Source organism: Haliaeetus albicilla, chromosome 16 (genome assembly GCF_947461875.1).
Source record: "Haliaeetus albicilla chromosome 16, bHalAlb1.1, whole genome shotgun sequence".
In the NCBI taxonomy this organism is placed as follows: domain Eukaryota; kingdom Metazoa; phylum Chordata; class Aves; order Accipitriformes; family Accipitridae; genus Haliaeetus; species Haliaeetus albicilla.
This window is the reverse complement of record NC_091498.1, coordinates 5871516-5889498: the sequence shown is the minus strand read 5'-3', so window position 1 is coordinate 5889498 and position 17983 is coordinate 5871516. Positions and strand designations below refer to the sequence as shown.

At 51.5% G+C, this 17983-nt stretch overlaps 2 protein-coding genes across 5 annotated transcripts in view; one reads left to right on the top strand and one right to left on the bottom strand.

Annotated features, from left to right (window-relative positions):
* Positions 1 to 675: 675 nt before the first annotated feature.
* Positions 676 to 17983, bottom strand: part of PTPRU (protein tyrosine phosphatase receptor type U) — a 77509-nt gene continuing 60201 nt past the window's right edge. For all 4 annotated transcript variants that reach the window (XM_069803363.1, XM_069803364.1, XM_069803365.1 and 1 more), the window contains 4 exons: positions 11153 to 11278; positions 7805 to 7962; positions 6566 to 6701; positions 676 to 3893 (listed from right to left, as the gene is read on the bottom strand). In XM_069803363.1, coding sequence (XP_069659464.1) covers positions 3831 to 3893; positions 6566 to 6701; positions 7805 to 7962; positions 11153 to 11278 — 483 coding nt within the window. In that variant the 3' untranslated portion in view covers positions 676 to 3830. The remainder of the gene's footprint in view (positions 3894 to 6565; positions 6702 to 7804; positions 7963 to 11152; positions 11279 to 17983) is intronic.
* Positions 12140 to 16104, top strand: LOC104324785 (heat shock transcription factor, Y-linked-like). Its single transcript, XM_009929123.2, has 2 exons — positions 12140 to 14694; positions 15342 to 16104. Exons 1-2 carry the CDS (start codon positions 14023 to 14025, stop codon positions 15978 to 15980), a joined length of 1311 nt encoding a protein of 436 aa, XP_009927425.2. The 5' UTR covers positions 12140 to 14022; the 3' UTR covers positions 15981 to 16104.

The following is a 17983-nucleotide window of genomic DNA, read 5'->3' as shown; positions in this document are numbered from 1 at the left end:
TTTATTGGTAAAATGTAATTACCACATCCTTCATGAACCTTAATTAAAGATGAAAAACAGTCCTGACAAGTCAATTAGATTGTTTTTTTCCCTTGGTCTCCATTAAATTAAGACTCAAGTGTTACTGGAAGTGTTTAATATCACAACACATTTAACTGAAGGCTGCTTTGTAATAAATAAATCACCAAAGACAATGCAGGAGCTTTCTTCTCCTGAAGGCTTTTCTTACAATAGGATTTCATTTTCCAGCTGGGATACGCACTGAAAAGAGTTTCTTCTTCCTCCGTAACACCTTTTCCCGCAATGGAAAACTTCCATCAGAAGTGTTGCATGAAGTTGCAGCCGTCCAACCTCCACAGGTTGGCTGGCAGGTCTTGCTTGGGCCAAGATCTCACCGTGCTGTTATTAAGAGGAAACCCACAGCAAAGCTCTGCAAGCACAAGGCAACCCCATCTCCTCTGCATGGTGATGGGCAAACATAGCTCCTCTGTGCCATGAAGGTTTTGCAGTCCTGGAATTTGGCCCTGCAAATGTGCTCCCCCAAAATACCCTTGAAAAGCAAGATACAGCCAATACAGAGGTCTCTTCTACAAGCTGCTTGGTGGGTATCTGCATCGGGCTCCCTACAACACAGCTCCTGGACCAGAGCCAGAGAAAGAAATCCAGAGGCCATCACAAATTTGGAACATTTATTTATGCAACTGATTTTCTTAAAAGGAAAGAAAGCCAAAAATAATAATAAAAAAACAGTTAACAACAGCTGGGTGTGTGTGGTACAATCCACATCAGATGTGTCCCTCCTTCGCCATCCCTCCCTTGGTCCCACCGCACCATCCTCTTCCACAGGGGAGCTGCCCGGTGGTACCAGTCCCTTTGGCAGCAGCTCTTGGATGCTGCCAGCTTTCAGGATCACTTTTTCTGCATATAGACAAAATCGTTCCAATTTGGTATTTTTCCTGGGTTTTAATTTTTTTCTTTTTTTTTTTTTGGTTGTTGTTTTGTTTTTATTAAAAAAAAAAAAAGCACCACTCCAATCTGTAATACCAATAAACATTATCCATCTTAAGAACAGTATTTATATTTTTATATATATATTTCTATATATATATTTCTATGTACATGTCCTTGCCTCATGTCATATAAGCATCTCAGTAGGAGTTGGAGATCGGTTGGTTTTTATAGCACTTTGATTTCAAAGTCTGCCCTTCACAAGAGATGCCCTAAAAACCCAGAGACATCCAGCAAGGAGGTATCAAAAAAAAAAAAAATCTCGCTTTTAAAACATATATACAACTCCTCCAGTCTCTGTAGTCTCTTTAGGACTAAATGGGGTTTCAATTTTTCTTTTTTTTTCTTCTGGTAACACTTTACCTGCAAAGCACTGTGGGATGCTCCCTCCCTCTGGACCTGAGCAGGATGCAGGTGGCCCAGGCTCCCGGGATGTCTGGGATGAAGCAGCAGCATCCCTCCAGCCCCCAGGCTCCGGGGCTAAACAGTGCCATCATGATCCCATTGCCAGGAATTTCAGAGATTCAGCTCAGCCATTTTCATACAAAACCAAAGAATTTCTGCACCCTGGGACCTCTCTCTGCACCCACCATACAGCGCCTTCCCTGCAGCGCCCTAGGACAGCACAGACACATCTACAGAAAGATGGGGATTGGGAAAAAGACACTAATTTATTCCAAGTCAAGGCTTGCGATGCGAGTACTGGTGTCACCAGGTACTGGTGTAACTGGACCATTTTGCAAGATCTGGTGGGGTAAAAAGACTATTTGGTCACAAGACAGCATGGGTCCACGACAGGGTTAGACAGCACAGATGGAAAGAAGGGGAATAATGTTGTATAGCCCTTGGAATAAGTTATTGTCAGGCCATGTGAATTATTTGGCGAGCATGTGGGAAAGCCAAGTGTCTGGGCAAAACTTCCCGATGCTGCTGAAATCCCCATCACCACCCCTGGGCGTCTGCAAGGCAGCGGGTGGGACATCCTCCAAAGTGGAGAGGGCAGAGATTTATCTTGTTGCTCTCCTCCCCCCTTGGAAGGTGGATGGAAATATCTCCTGGGTTTGCTCATCCAGGGCACAGCCGTTTCAGCTCTACAGCCTTCGTGCTGCAGTTTGCTCCAGCCAAATGGCGCCTTCCAAAGCTTTCAGTCATGGTATGGATCGGAATGCAACTCCCCAGCGAGATGGATCCCCAGCCTCCAGGCAGGAAGGGCAGGGAAGATTCCCCTGCCCTGGGGAGATGGGGCTGAAGGATGGGGGAGCACGGAGGATGGGTGGGGGGATGAAGGATGGCAGGGGAGTGAAGGATGGGGTTGCCCACATGCAACCTCCAGCATACAGAGGACAGTTTCTCATCTGTTTTGCTCCATCCCCCGAAAAATACTGTGAAGGGTTCTGCCTGGCCCTCAAGACAGAAGCAACCTTCCCTCGGCTCCTCGAGTCTCCGAGGCAGACCCCTGACCTGCGTCCCTCTGGTTGCACCTTCTTGAGGCCATTTGCAAAGAGAGAAAACCCTGACCACAGCTTTATTACAACCAGGCTGTAAGCAGAAACTCCTGTAATTATCACAGTACCAGACAGAAAATGTGACATCTCACACCCACCTGCAGCAGGATAAAGCCAAAAAAGTATCAGGGACCTTCAACCACCAGCCCTATATGCTTGTCCCCAGGTGGCACCAGGGGCATGGGGACCTCCCCGTGCCCAGCCCCGAAGCATTGCCATGGCTCAGGGCTTCAGCACAGCTCACCCCACGCCAATGCCATCACCAAAATCAACCGTCCTGCTTCCCCAACCCTGGCAAAAGCCAAGCAGCATTGATGGGCAACCGCCTGGGGGTGGCATCCAGGAGGCATATGGGATGGACCCGAATTTTAAGGGGTTTGTTTCTGGGCACCAAAGGTGTCTCATGTGCAGCAATTCACAAGGTAGGGGTTAAAAATGGACCTGTGGGCTGGTGCCTTTGGGTCAGCCCAGAAGGAATTAATTGCTACAGATGGAGAGGATGGTGTGCAGATGCAGGGGAACCATCGCTTGAAACGCTCTGCAAAGGCACCAGGAGGGGTCTGGGTCAGTCCCTGCAGAAGGACATCGCCTGCCCAGTGCCCCCTGTGCCACAGCGTGAGCCCAGGCAGCCACTGAGTCCTGATCCCCCACCTCCCGTCCCTCATCCCCACTCTGTCCAGGGCTGGATACACAAAGGGTTGCAACTCACAGAACTAAAAAGAGCAAAGATCAAACTCATGGTATGAACGGGCAGAAACTCAAGAGCTCCTCTCAGGGTCTTTGCTCCAGCTCAGAGCATGTCCCCACCAAGGGCAAAACCTGCTGGCAGCTGTCTGGGCTCCTTGGAAGAGCAGCTTCAATTCCACGCACAATTAAAAAAGCAACGTCTCTTCTCCAAATATCCACCCTTCCCTGCTGGAAAATGGCCTCGGCTCCTTCTGTCCTCCTCCTCCCCTCCCTGGCCTCCTCTCCAGCTGCTTTAGAGATGTCCAGGCAGCACTGCGGGGCTGCATCCTGCGCACACCGACCCCACGACCATGACTCAAAGCGATGCAGGGACAGGACGAGTTGTGGCATCCAACCCACGGCTGCTCGGACACGCTTGGGGTGGAAGGAAAGATGGAGAGCGGAGGATGAAGATGGGGAGCGGCTGACACGTCCTGACGTCCTTTCGTTTTTCTTGATCTGATGGGTTTTCTCGTTGGGTCCTTTGCTGTTTCCCTCTTCACCTTCAGCACTAATGCAACGTCCAAGTGCAAAATGCACGGTTGGCACGACCCCTGCGCAAGCCCTAGCTGCCCCTCTCATGGCAAGGTGCTATCTGGTCTCCAAGGACTCCAGATATTCCAGTGCTATGTCATAGCAGAAATGATACTGCTCCTGTTTGGAGAGAGAAGAGAGGATGTTATGATCCTGAATAAACTATTCCCAAAAGCCATCCCTTTTCAAGGTAAAATAAGTTTCAATAGCCCTAAGGAAAAGCCTGGGAGGGGGTCTGTGGGACGAACACACACGTCACCCCTCGCTGGGGGCTGCATCCCTCTCTTGTGCCCCCGTGACAGTCCTGCTGAAGCAACAGCCAGGAGAAACTCCACTTTCGGCAAACGATGCCCATTGCTGGGGAAGGAGATGACCATCTCCCAGATCCAAAGGCACCGCACGTGCCCCATTCCTGCATTTTGGGGGCACGCAGCACCTTCGCCTCCCCCGAAGGACAGACAAGGACTGTGACATTCCCTTACCATGAAAATATGCTTTATTTACTACACCAGGGTACAAAGCAGGCAGCACCAGGCAGCCTCCACTGGCCAGCCTCACCCATGTCCGCCCCCCTCCCACACCGCAGTGATTGACATTTGTCAATCAGATGGTGGCAGAGCCATGGGAATGATGGGGTCCGGGTTCAGAGGTGTCTGAAATAAAACCCTGGGCATGAAATCAAGGAGTTTTCATTTTTTAGTTCAGCAGAGGCTGCAAATGGGGAGCGTGCCCAGGCGAGCATCCATGGTCCGGGTGTGGGATTACCAGAGACGCCCTGCTCCAGCTGCCAGGACATTTCTCATCATAAATTCTCCTGATGCAGATAAAAAAATGCCATTTTCCATCCCTGGTGGGGATTTGGTCTGGACATTTGCTTGGCATAGGGGGAGAGGTGCAACAGGGTGTCCCAGGAGCTTTCCCTTCCAAAAATCCAAATTTCCCAAGGGAAACACCAAGCAAGTAAGCATTTTGGTGCTCAGGTTGAAGTCTGACCCACGTGCGACAGCCGGGCTAGAGCCAAGGGGTGCAAGTGGGAAAACTCCTCTCTGAGCCCACGGCAGGACCAGGCTCACTCTCCCATCCTTTCCCTTTCCTAAGACAGTTATGGACAATGTCAGCATCTTCCCACCCTTTGCTCCCTCCCTAGCTGGCTCCTCAGCTGCACAAAGGGAAAGCCCAGCATGGCTGGCTCCTGGTTTTATAGCAAAAATCACTGAAATTGAGCTCGCGAAGGCAGTCTCTTCCATCCTTGTCCTCCTTTACATGACCTTTTCTTGTGCTCTCCTGTCCTCGTACAACTCACAGTACAAAACACTATGGGGGAGCTCAGATCTTGGAGGCACCCATCCCCATGAGATGTTGCTCCTTCAAGCATCAACCAGCAAAACCAGCCAGAATGGGAAAAAAACCCCAAATAAATCAGATTTCTGATGCTGCTGCAAGTGCTGGGACATCAGGTGGGAGCATTCCAGGTGTAACAGCAGGCAAGGAAAGGGGAGAGTTCATCTCCCAAAATCCTCAGCAGCAGCATGGGGATTGCAGCTTGAGCACCGGCATGAAAATCCTGTTATTCCCCACGCAGGTGGGTGGCTGCCTGGGGACCCCAGGTGGGAGTGGGCAGCAGGGGAGAAGGGCTTCAAAGCGAGGAGGCTGCAACAGCTTAGATTGAAAGGACATAATGCTTTTTGGATTAAGAAAAGGGATTGTTTCCATTTATCATCATATAAAAATAAACCCCACAGGCAAACAGAGGGGGAAGATGCACAGGCAGTGGGAAACTGCTATGCGCTGGCTGCTCTCTGCTGGGCTGTGGCTCTTTACACTGGGTGAGGATCCGGCCTCCCAGTGACTCCAGTAGATTGGGATTCCCAAAATAGACGGTTCAGGTTCATTTGAGGCTGGAGGACGCTTGTGTCCTGATGTGAAATGTTGCCTTTTTTTAATACCTTTGCAATTTAGCCCAATGGGCCTGGTGGCTTCATGCTTGTCACATCATCTTTCCATTATCTGCATCCCTCCCTCTGCTCCCCTCTCCCCTCCCTCACCTTCTCCTCCACTTTAATTCCTAATGCAAATCACATCCCCTCTTCAAAACCATTTCATTTTGCAACTTAGGGATTTTATAATCTAAACAGGGTAAACATTTCCGGCTGACTTGCTTTTAAAATATCACTAGGCACCTGGATTCCTCCATCACAGGGACGGGCACACACCTGCTTTATCCCCTGTCCTATATCAAGGGCCTGAAATAGGGCACAGGCTTTTCACCCAGACCCGCTGCCACCTCCAGCCTTCCCATCATGAAATGTGGCTTCATCGCTGCCCCCAGCAGCTTCTCCACCAATTAATTTCACTCAAAATGCAGTTCCCTTTTATGTTTCCAATAGGAATTAGTCTGACTCTACCACAGAGCTGCTCCCGGCACCGCAAACCCTCTGAAGAACTACAATTACATCCCGTGAATTAATGTGAACCTGCCTTATTACTCCTGGGAAGGATTTCCGACAAGCCCAGCGCTGACGCCAAGGGCATGTCAGCACGGCGAGATGAAGGCAAGCCTAAAGCTGCTTTCAAGAGCTGCCTCGCCTCCCTGTCCGCCCCAGCCCACGCCACAGTACTGGCATGCTCACAGAGACATGTTCTGCATGACGATGCCCATAATGCTAATCAGGATTTGGAATGGGAAAGGAGGTTTTTGGGGAGGTGAGCATCCCCCAGCACCTCTCCTCCCTGCTGGAGGGATGCGTGGGAACCAGCGGCCAGGGTGGATGCCAGCTGTGTCTGGTGCTTACCAAGGTCTCTACCATATTTGGCTTGTAGTTGCGGAGGGTCTTTGCAGCATAGAAAACATCTGCCATGTTGTGACATTTGATCATCTCCAGGATCATGGTGGAGGCACAGAAGGTGCCGCTCCGGCCACCTCCGTTCCTGGTGGGGGAAACATACATGTCAGTGGTGAGAAGATAGCATTAGAGCATCTTCCTGCTCCCTCTAATTCCCCCTTCCTCTACCCATCCCTGCATCCCAGGAGATGACCCAGAGCAGGGGCTCATACCGCAGTATCTTCCCAAACTGGGGGACCTGAACCAGACCCACATGGTGGCAGGAGCTGTGATCCTGCCCTCTGGTCCTCACAAGAGCCACAAAAGAGCATGAAAACACCTTTTTGGACCATCAGGGCTGGGTCTTGGACATCTGGGCTCTGTTTCCAGCCCTGTCATGGACCGATTCCTCGTGTGACCTTGGGGAAGCCACTGTGTCCTTCTACCACCCTCTTCGCATCTGCAGGGTGACCCTGGACTGATGACCTGTTGGGTAGTGTTGGCTGGAGGATCCATCCCACGTTTCACCCAGCACACAGCTCGCTGGGTATCTCCTCCCATCCTGGGCTGAAGCCATCCCACACCACCACATCTGATCCCTGGCAGCAAAGGGGACCAGGGAGAGGAGGAGAGAACATGATGCCAGTGTTTTATAAAGCGTGTTCTCAAATTATCCTTCGGCTAATGAAGACAGACAAGGCTGTAATTAATTTTTGATTAAAGGCTCGCCTGCTGTCTCTACCAATCCGTGAACGTGCCAGGTCCCATCCGAGGAGAGCACGCTCGGGTGTTTGTGCGAGCCAAACCCAGCTGGGAGGAGGGGGATGGAGAGCATGTCTACCTCAATGAGAAGCAGTGGGAGTTGCACAGCTCCTGCCACGTCCCTTTGGAGCCTGTTAACACATGTGGGACGTGGTGACAGGGCTGGGACCTGTGCTGAGCCCCGCTGCAAGGCAGGGGACCAGTATGAATGGTGGGGTTGCTGCTATTGGGTGTCACTCCTACTGAGCATCCATCTCATGGAGGAGGTTTGACCTAGTTACCACAAAGTACCTCACCCAAAACTCATGTTGTGGGAGAGGGCGCTACTTGGGGACAAAGTCACCCTGATGAGGGCCTTTTAGAGGCTTTCCAGGCAGAACTGTGGACACATGAGCTGGTGGCATCTCCCCCTGCACCAGAGCCTCCTCATCTCCAGCTGACACTCACAGGCAGTGCACCACAGTCCTGCCATCGCCGCTTTCTTTCTGCCACCTCTCCACTTGGGCCAGGAGGTGCAGGAAGGACTTCTTGGAGTCCGGGGTGTCTCGATACGCTGACCACCGCAGGTACTGGAAATGCCGGACCATCAGGTGACCCTCCTGTAACTAGAAAAGCAAACTTCATCAGCATGAACCCATGGCCTGCCCTCATTTGCCTCCACTGGAGGTTTGATGGAGGGCAAGAGCGGTTTGCCACACATTAATAGTAGAGGAAGACGGGAAAACCCTTTCCTGGTGCTTTAAGACAGATGGTTCAGCTCACTCCTCCGCAGCTCACAATGGTTCCACCACACCATCCTGCCCAGGGGAAGCTCCATTGACATGGTTTATCCTAACTCACAGCATCTTGAGCTGTCTCTGTATCTTCCAAAACCTGCTACCGGACTGTTTTGGGTTCGTGTGGCGGGGTTTTGGTAGCGGGGGAGGGGCTGCAGGGCCAGCTCCTGTGAGAAGCTGCTGGAAGCTTCCCCGGCTCCAAGTCGGACCCGCCGCTGGCCCAGGCCGAGCCCCTCAGCGACGGCGGTCGCGCCTCTGGGAGAACAGGTTTAAGAAGGGGAACCTGCGGTGAGTAGTGGGAGTGGAATGTGAGAGGAACCCCTCTGCAGATCCCGAGGCCAGTGAGGAAGGAGGGGAGCCCACGCCGGAGCAGGTGGGTGCCCCCCAAGATGGCCGCCACTCCATGGGAAAGCCCGCGCTGGAGCAGGCTGGGACTGAAGATCGGCCCGCGGAAAGGACCCACGCCGGGGAAGTCTGTGAGGAACTGCAGCCCGCGGAAAGGACTCATGTTAGGGACGTTCGTGAAGGACTGTCTCCCGTGGGAGGGACCCCACGGTGGAGCAGGGGAAGAGCGAGGAGTCCTCCCCTGAGGAGGAAGGAGCGGCAGAGACAAGGTGTGAGGAACCGACCCCGACCCCCGTCCCCTGTTCCCCTGCGCCGCCGGGGGGAGGAGGGGGAGAGAACCGGGAGTGGGGCTGAGGCGGGAAGGAGGGAGGGGTGGGGGGAAGGTGTTCTATGGTTTGGGTTTACTTCGCATTATCCTTGGTTTGATTTGATTGGTAGTAAATTAAATTGATTATGTTTTTTCCCCAGGTTGAGTCTGTTTTTTTGCCCATGACCACAACCAGTGAGTGATCCCTCCCAGTCTTGTCTCAACCCATGAGCTTTTCATTATATTTTATCCTCTTCATCCCACCGGAGGGGAGGAGTGAGCATGTGTAGCTTCACGGTGCTTTGTTGCCGGCTGGGCTTAAACCACAACAGAGACCCCTGAGCCTCCCCAAGGCTTCTCCATGACGTCCTTGTCTTGCATGCAGAAGATCCCAGGGGAAGTGTTTTTGTTGTGTTCACTGTAAACCAGGAGCCTGATGAGAAGCTGCCACCCACAGAGGCAGGGAGTGGTGGAAGTACGCCTTAATACCCTGGTAATCTGGTTAGTTTTGAAACCTAATCTAGTTAGCAGGATCCAGGAGGATAACATCCACAAAGCTAAACGAGGCCAGGCTTTAGCCAGCCAGATGTGGGGCTCTTGCTCAGAAGTACTCAGGACTACCTGATGGGATGAAACCAAGGGTCACACACTCCAGCCACATCTCAGGCCTCAGTGGCACATGTGTTGGCAGCACACATTGGAGGAGAAAGGGGTGATCAGACACAGATGGGGGATCCCCAGCTCTGGAGGGCTCTGTCCACCCCATGCCTGATGAGCAGGGTGAGCACCAGACCAACTCCAATCAGCAGGACCAGGTATTCCTGTGACTCTGCAGGGAGCCCCAGCTGGGGGTGTGGGTGCTGGGGGCATGTGGTACCCACTCCAACCAGCACATCCCAAATGCACAGAGGCCTTTCTGAACCTTTTTGGAAGCTCCGATGTGGGCTGGCGATGTGGCTGGATGGGCTGACCTCCCCAGGCTCGAGTATTTGATTCCAGCTGGAAGCCAGGACGGCAGAGGGTGAAGATGAAACAAGTAAGTGGAGTTAAAGCAGGAGAAAACTGCTCTGGCAGCCCAGAAAGGAAAGCTTTGGGATCCATTCTGAAGCTCAGGTGAATGCTCTGTCTGGCTGTGGAGGACTTGTGACACCCCCCAACGCCCAGCTCTCCTCCGGCGCGGCTCCATGCATTTACCAGCACTCCTCCAGCGATCTGCTCCATGGGGAAAGCTCTTCTCAGATCCAGAGATTTCAATCATGCTGCATTTTAATTTAGCACGGGGTATATTCTATCACCTGACAGCAAAGCACATTTGGTGAAGGATTTTGTGCTGACACCCAGGAAATGCCAGATGCTCCCACCGGGAGCGCAAACCAAAACCCTCTTTGTGTTGAGTCCAGATAATCAGGATTTATCTCCTCTGACCCCAGCTCCCACGCAGAAGCACCCTTCCCAGCTGGGCCATCAGCCAAGCTGCACGCTCCCTTCCAAGCTCCCTAATTCCCATCTGCCCGATAACCTCCACTGGGGCACTGGCCTCAGCTTCTTGGCAACCCTCAGGAGATTTAAAGACCTCAGGGATGCCACCTCTTCATGGCTGGCTTTTATAGTTAAATCAGCTTTTTTTTCTGCGTACAGTTCTGCACGCATGCAGGCTGTTCATTGCAGTCCCCGTCCCTTCCCAATTTCACTGTGTTTCTCTTCATTTAAAGGCAAGCTGAACCAGCCAACTGTCAACGCAACAAGGACAACAGGTTCAAACCTGTGCGGATCTTCTCACCCTGCGGGAAAAGGGCTCTGCTGGTCCCAGGGGAGCTGCTGTCCCCACTTGGGGAGTCTCCATCCTGTGATACATGTGTGGCAGGGCAGAGATGGACCTCCAGGCAGGATGAGAAATGTCTTCCTACAGAGCTTGCAAGGAGCTGTGAACTCCAGAAAGGTTGGATGGAGCCAACAGCAATCTGACAGGCTCCTCTCTGCCAGGAGGAGAGCTGGGGCTGCATCCTCTGGAGGAGCTAGATTAGGCTGAAGAAGACACCAGCATCTACAGCACTATTGAGTTAGTTTATATGGAGAATTACCCAGCTGGGCAAAGACAAGCTCTAGGACTGTGTAGCCTCACTAGATACATCATCCTTCTGCTCTCCAAGAAAGGTCTTCACTCATACAAAGCTCTTGGTGTTGCCCCAGCCCTTCCCCAATGCAGACGCTAACAAATGCAATCCACTCCCTGCACACAAGCTCACCCAACTCTGACCTCTGTACTGGGAGATGCCTGGGGAGCACCTGCGCACACACACAGACACGCGTGAAGCCCCACCTGACCACCCTTCGCTAGCGTGGAACAACCAGAGGAGAGACCCTCACCCGTGTGATGTTCTGGACTCGGAAGAGACGGGACACGATGTCCTCATCCGCTGCTCCGGAAACGTACTCCACCTCCATTGGGCCATACTGCTGGAGCCCCGGCTCAGGCCAGTACTGCAAACAGGGCTGTGGAGAGAAGTAGTACAGCTCACTGTGACCGGGGACATGTACTGGGACATGGGGAAAGGGCATCACGCATCACAGGCAACGTCAAGTGGAATGGAGTGGTTGGTGCTGGACACTGAAAGGGGCTGCTGGCACAGGGGGTGGCCCCAAGATGGGATGCTGGACTCATGATGCCATTACTCATGCAGGACCCACAGTGCATTGCTGGATGGAGGATCCCTCAGCTTGCTCAGGGATCAAAGCTGAAAGACCAGGTCCACTCCCTGGCATCCACATAGCCCTCTCCCCACGGCAAGAACGCAACAGCTAATGCTCCTGGAGATGGACTTTGCTGGTCCAGGAGGATGCAGGATGGGCCCTACCTCAGCCCTGGCAACAAGCACAGGCCTGATCCTGCAAAATGATGGAGCAGGGCTTGGCTGCTCCAAGTCTGCTCTCAAACCCCATTGGCTTTAGAAGCTGCTCTGCCATCAGTAGCAAGAGCAACGTGGGATGACATGCCCCCTTGCCCCATGGCCAGGACAACCCACCAAGTCAAAGCAATCCCAGCCTGCCGCCCAGGAAAGGGCTGGAGAACGACTCCTGCTCCCCCTCCACGTGTCCGGCACAGCACTGATGGATGGCTCAGTCCAAGGGTCACAGACATGAATGTTTTCACACCACGACAGCTGGGAAACCAGCATCGACACAAAATATATGATGTTTGTCACCGCACTTTAAAAGGGCATTTAGTATTTCAGGTCATCTAACGGCTTGGGCCTAACTGCATGGCAAATGTGTTTGAGAAATAATTGGTTATTAATAGGGGCTATAAATCTCCAAGATCTCTAAGCCTTCTAGACTCAGAGCTATAATTTGGATATTAAAACTTCCTTCGGCAAGACGTAGTTCAAGTGAGGGATATACCCTCTAAGTCACCTTTCAGAGCTGCCTGCTGTAAAGGTTGATTTATTACCTGTTGGTCCTAAACTGGTAAACATTTAAGATCCAGCTAAATATTGTACCACAGAAATCCCTGAAGAATAGATGTCCAGAGAGAGAGGCAGGGCTGAATAATGAAGAAAAATGGCAAAGTCCCTGTTGGATGGTGCCAGGGGACAGTGGCCACTGCAGGGGATGGGGACCTGGGGCAGGATAGCACAGGAGCAGGCAGCTCCTGCAAGGCTGAAGAGCATTTCTGGACCAGGGAGTGAAAAAACAAGTTGAGAGAGAGAAATAAAATCTGTTTTGCTGCCTCCTTCCCTGCCATTGTCCACTATAGCTGGGTTCAGCTGATAGCTGATGTCTGTGCTGCAGATGGGAGGTGCTGGGGTGGTCGCAGTGGAGGGACAGTAAGATGGTGGCACTGCTGCAGAGCTGGGTTTTCAAAGGTACACTTTGTCCCTGGCAGGTATCTCAGCGAATGTGAGGGTAAATGTGAATAAAGGTGAAAAACACACGTGGGAGCATCAGTCACCCCCCCCTAGCTGGACCTGCCCGCTGCTTGGGCAACATAGCGGTCCTCTGCAGCCACGCTTGCAGGCAAAGCCCTTCCACCCTCCTGGCTTCAACACCTCTCTCTGCACACAGAGGGAAGCCAGGAGGTCCGTCCCACCGGGAGCAAAGCCCACAAGGCAGGGAGCAGCCACTGCCACCAGCCAGGGCTCAATGTGGCGATGTGCTCAGCCCTGTCCTCACACCAGGACTGGAGAGCCTGCCTGACCATGCCAGAGCCACCCTTGGGTGCTGGTCTGCACTGACACCTTCTGCTCCGGCCTCGCAGAGGCACAGAGAGGCAACAGCCACCACAAGAACTCACTTGCTCACATTTTCAGTTGAAAACACCCTTCATCGCTCTGCTCAGAGCACCTCCTGAGCAGTCCACGAATGGCTGATCACTGTCTCATGGGCCACAGACCACACTTAAAACCATTGTCCTTATTCCTGTTTTTGTATGGTCACATTTGCATGACAAACTTCAGTAAAGCCAACACACTTGGTACGGTACTTGTACGAGCTCCTGGGTACTTGTACTAGCTCCTTCAGTACTCTGGGATGAAGCCCATCAGGCCCCATGGACTTAGGAACATTCAGCTGATGCAGCTGGTCCCTTACAATGTCACTGTCCACAAATGGAAAGTCACTGTTCCTACAGTCGTGGTCCTCCAACTCAGAGGACTGGTTTGATAGCTTGACAAAAGGTTGAGAGAACATCATTGAGTTTCCTGGTTTGGTTTCTAAAGGTTCTATAACAAAGAAAAGCAGAGGAACCCAAATCCAGAAAGGGGCAGGGGTACAGAGCATCAGTTTATTTCAATTGCAAAATATATTTAGGTGGCATTTCACTTCTAGTTCATCCTATGGAGCAGCACGGAGAGCCTGCTGAAAGCTGAGAGCATCACCTGGGTACACAGACAGCCACGACAGAAGCAGCACTACTGAAATCACAGGGCGGGGTTTATTCCATAGAAGAGGGGACAGGCATTTCTGCACAGCGGGAAGGTGCCCAAGGGAAAAACTTCAGGTCTGGGGCACTTTGATGCCCAACGCTGCAGCCTTCCCCATCCCTCCCTGGGCACCATCTCCCAGAGGCAACGGGACGCAGCACTGCCCTAGCAGGACACACCAAATGCAAATACAGTTGGATTCACCTCTTGGCTCAAAACAGCTCTCTCCATGAACAGAAAACAGGGCTTTCTTGCAATTTCTTCTGTCTTCCACTTCCTGTTGCCACAAGATGGGTGCCACGCTGTGATGTCACTGTGATGCAACACAAGTGTCACCGTGACACTGGAGAACTTCCCAGGCAGCTTGCGCCAGGGCCCTTCATCCTGCTGACCGGCAGGACGGAGCCTGGCTGGTCGGCGAAAGGGTCACGGCTGGAAGCTGCAGCCAAACTGGGAAAAAAAAAAGCTAAAATGGAGCCACCTTCACCAGAGACATCCTGCGCTTCTGACCCAGAGGAGCCAGACTGGTGGGCGACTTCAGCTTCTCCCAACCACCCAGGAGGTGGTACGGGAACATCCTGGGATGATGCCACTGGACCTCTTGGAGAAGAAAACACTTTTCAAGCTTTGCCTGATGAACCCTGGACCTCCATCATGTGTTTTTTTTTCTCAGAGGAGAGCTCTGCCAACACCAACCAGTCTTCAGCCTGCTCCTTCCTCAAGAAGCTCTGGAAGATCATCAGCAGCCATCACTTCCAGTCAATCTGGTGGGGTGATGATGGAAACTGCATCGTGATTGCAGAAAAACTCTTCAGAAGGGAAGTGCTGGGGAGGAGGGGACCCCTGAAGATCTTTAAAACCAAGTCCATGAGAGGCTTCATTTTCCAACTTAACCTCCATGGATTCTGCAAAATGGAAGGGGATTCTCTCATATTTGCCTTCATCAAGGAGGTGCGAGCAGTAGCAGCTGCAGGTTCTGCTCTAGGCAAGGTATGTTGGTTCCTCTGCACATGAAAGAACCCTCAGGACATTCTTGGGGAGAGGTTCACATTCAGATGAAATAAGCCTTTACACGGTAGGAGATGGGGATGGGAGCAAATGGCCTGACTGTGTCTCACAGGTCATTTTCAGGAATTCTCGATACAGGATTTCAGAGGAGCAGAAATGCTGACAAAATAGATTTTGGTTATTTCTGCTTGCTTCGAATCTGTGAAATGGAAAGATCAACCCATCCTTTGTGCTTGCACTGTATCTGGCTGCACCAAAAATTTAAATCTTCTTGTGGCACCTGCTGAATGCTGACAAGATACCTGGCAGCATCACATTATTCCCCACATATCCATTTCACTCTGGGGTGCCTGAAAACTAGTGGTATTTGCATTTCTCCATCAGCTTTTAGGCTTTTGAAAACCCTACATTTCTCTGCTCCCAAATGCCAAAAACACAAGGGTGGTTATTACTTAAAAAAACCCTATCCTAACATTTTATTCAGCTGAAATTTGAGGTTCAAAATGCCCCAGAGGGCCCTTTTTAATACCCATGTTTGTTTTTGGTGATGCAGATGCTTAGTTATCAGATCTCTGTCTTCCTCCTCCTTGCAGTGATGGCAACTAACTGCTCTCCTTTGCGTTTTGTAGCTGCTCTTCTACTACAACCCCTTTTTTAAGAGAGATTGCCCTAACCTCCTCTGGATGTGCACGCAAAGTGCTGGTGAAAGAAAAAGAGCCCCCGCCGCATCCCCACTGGGCCCCAACTTGAAGGACGACCACCCGAGAAGAAGACGACCTGATGCTCAGCCAGCGGTAGGAGCTGCGGAGGAGAACGACACCCAGACATCTGCAACCACCAGCTCCACACCGACCGAGCCACGGGCTGACACAACCGCCCAGACGGGCAGTGCCGGTCCATCCCCACCAAAACGGCACTGCAGCCACAGCCCCGCTGGCATCCAGGAGGCGGCTCCTGCTCCATCCATGGCTTCACCACACCGTGTCACACCTCCTGCCCCAAACAGTCCCTTCACCCTAGCCATGGGACTCCCTGCATTTCCATCTGGGCAGCCAAAATTAGTTGCTATGCAGGTCCCCGGGGCTGGCATGCCTCCATTCTGCACTCCATGGTTTGCGATGACCACACTGGCAGCACCATCTGCCGTTCCCGTGCCAGGGCCACTGCACGGCCAAGCTCCAACCCACCGCCACTGCCCGACCTGCACCTGCGGACCAAACACCGCAGCTGCCGGCGACAGGATTGGACCTCAGCGGGGGCTGGACTAGAAAGAGCAGAGACCTTAGGTAGCAAGTAAGCATCATAGAGGTAGAAATACATTAGTATAGGAATAAGTAACAGCAAATTGTTTGCTGTTCTCAATAATAAATCTTTTCAAGTTGCCTTGTCCTGCCTCTGCAGTCTCGCAGTCACTGTCTCGACACCCGGGGCGGGGGGTTGCCTTCAGGGATGTGAAGGGTTTGGCTCCAGCCCGCAAAAGCCAAAGGCCCCAGGCACTAGCCCTGCACTCAGCAAAAGCCAGCAAAAGGCCAACCTGGGGCTGCTCCAGGAGCTGCACCAGCACCCAGGGCCACTCAAACCAAACCAATCCCTCCTAGCTCTTGGGGAGTCCATGCCCCTTCCTCCCCCAGCTCAGACCAGGGGCCAGGGGCAGCAGGGCTGCAGGGAGCAGGCTTGGGCTTCTCCTGCCCATCCTACATCCCATCTGGGGACAACTACAGCAATGCAGCTGGCAAAGCGATAAATTGGCCCTACAGGAGTCACAGCTTGGACTTACTGGAGCAAGAACCTCTCCCATCAGCATTTACTAAGGCTTCCTTCAGAGAAGAGGCTTTAACCAAAGCATTTAAACAAGAAGCTATATCATGGTCCCCTTCCTTTCCACAGAACAGAGAATTTCAGATTTTGGTGAGAGCAGACCTGTAGCACTGGCTGTGGAAGATGCTGCACACTGCACAGCCATTTATGCAAAAAAAAAAAAAACAAAACCAAAAAACCACAGTGCTCATGAGAAATTAGATCATGAGTTCATAGGTTCACAGTAAACAGGCCGCACAGCACAGCGCAGTCCAATCATGGAAAGATTCCCTAAATTAGGTCCCAAGGTAACAGAGCTGAGTATGTGATTCCACCTCCTAAGTTAAGCATCCATACACCAGACAAAGAGGACAACAGCAATTCAACTGGCACCGGGAAAAGCATCAGACAAATGTATTTCATCTCGTGACCTGTCCCGATGACTTTAAAATCAGTATTGCTGAATCAGTGGCTTGGGTTACAGAAATTGGAGATCTTCAATAGCATCTGAGAGCTTTCCAGGTCTGCACAAAGTCACTGAGAAGCAGATCAAAGTAGGAACAGTAGCTCGAGCAAGGTTCACAGACGGAAACATACCCAATGAAGTCATGACTGTTAAAAATGCTAATCCAGAGAGGGGGATGTCACTTGTACCGAACCAGGTGTTGAAGACTTCTGGGCTTGTAACACAGTCTTCAGCAGAGGACACCCAGATCATTCCTCACTTCGGTTTTCAAAGCCAGCGGTCCCCAAAGTGGGGTGTGCAAGACAATCCATCAGGATCCCAGAAGGAAATATTTATTTTCATTTTATATATTGTCATTCAGAGATGGTATATTCTCAACAGCAAATGACTTCTTTACAATACATTGGAATGAGACGGGGAGCAACCATGAAAATCTCTCCTACCACATGGAGATTTGCTGCTTATCTCATGGCAAGGGCTTAAAAGACCTGTCGAACTCAAAGGAGTTTTATTTGACAAAAAGACAAGCATTGCAAACTTGCTGATGACCAGCTGCTGTCAGTAGTATGCTACCTAGCAGATATTGTCCAAAAAATAAACACACTTAAGTTGCCCCTTCAAGGTGAATGGGCCATTTGAATGACGAGTGAGGAAGTAACTGCTTTTTGAAAGAAACACATGCTATGGAGAGAGCATTTGCTAAAAACCCCAAAATGCAACACCTTCCAGTCAGTTTGCGAGCACAACTGGCTGACACCAGGGAAGATGGACATTTAACACTTCTTCCATTTGCATCTACACATCTGTGTCAGGAATTTTTTTTCAGCAGTGAGAGTCATTAAAACCAAGTATCAGAATAAACTGGACTTAGAACCACCCCTTCGGATGGATTTATCGCAATGTGCTAAACCAAGATTTTCAAAACTAATGAGGCGTAGGCAATCACAGAGCCCTCACTATAAAATATTGTTATTATTAGTAGTACTTTTTTAGCAAGAGAAAAAGGGG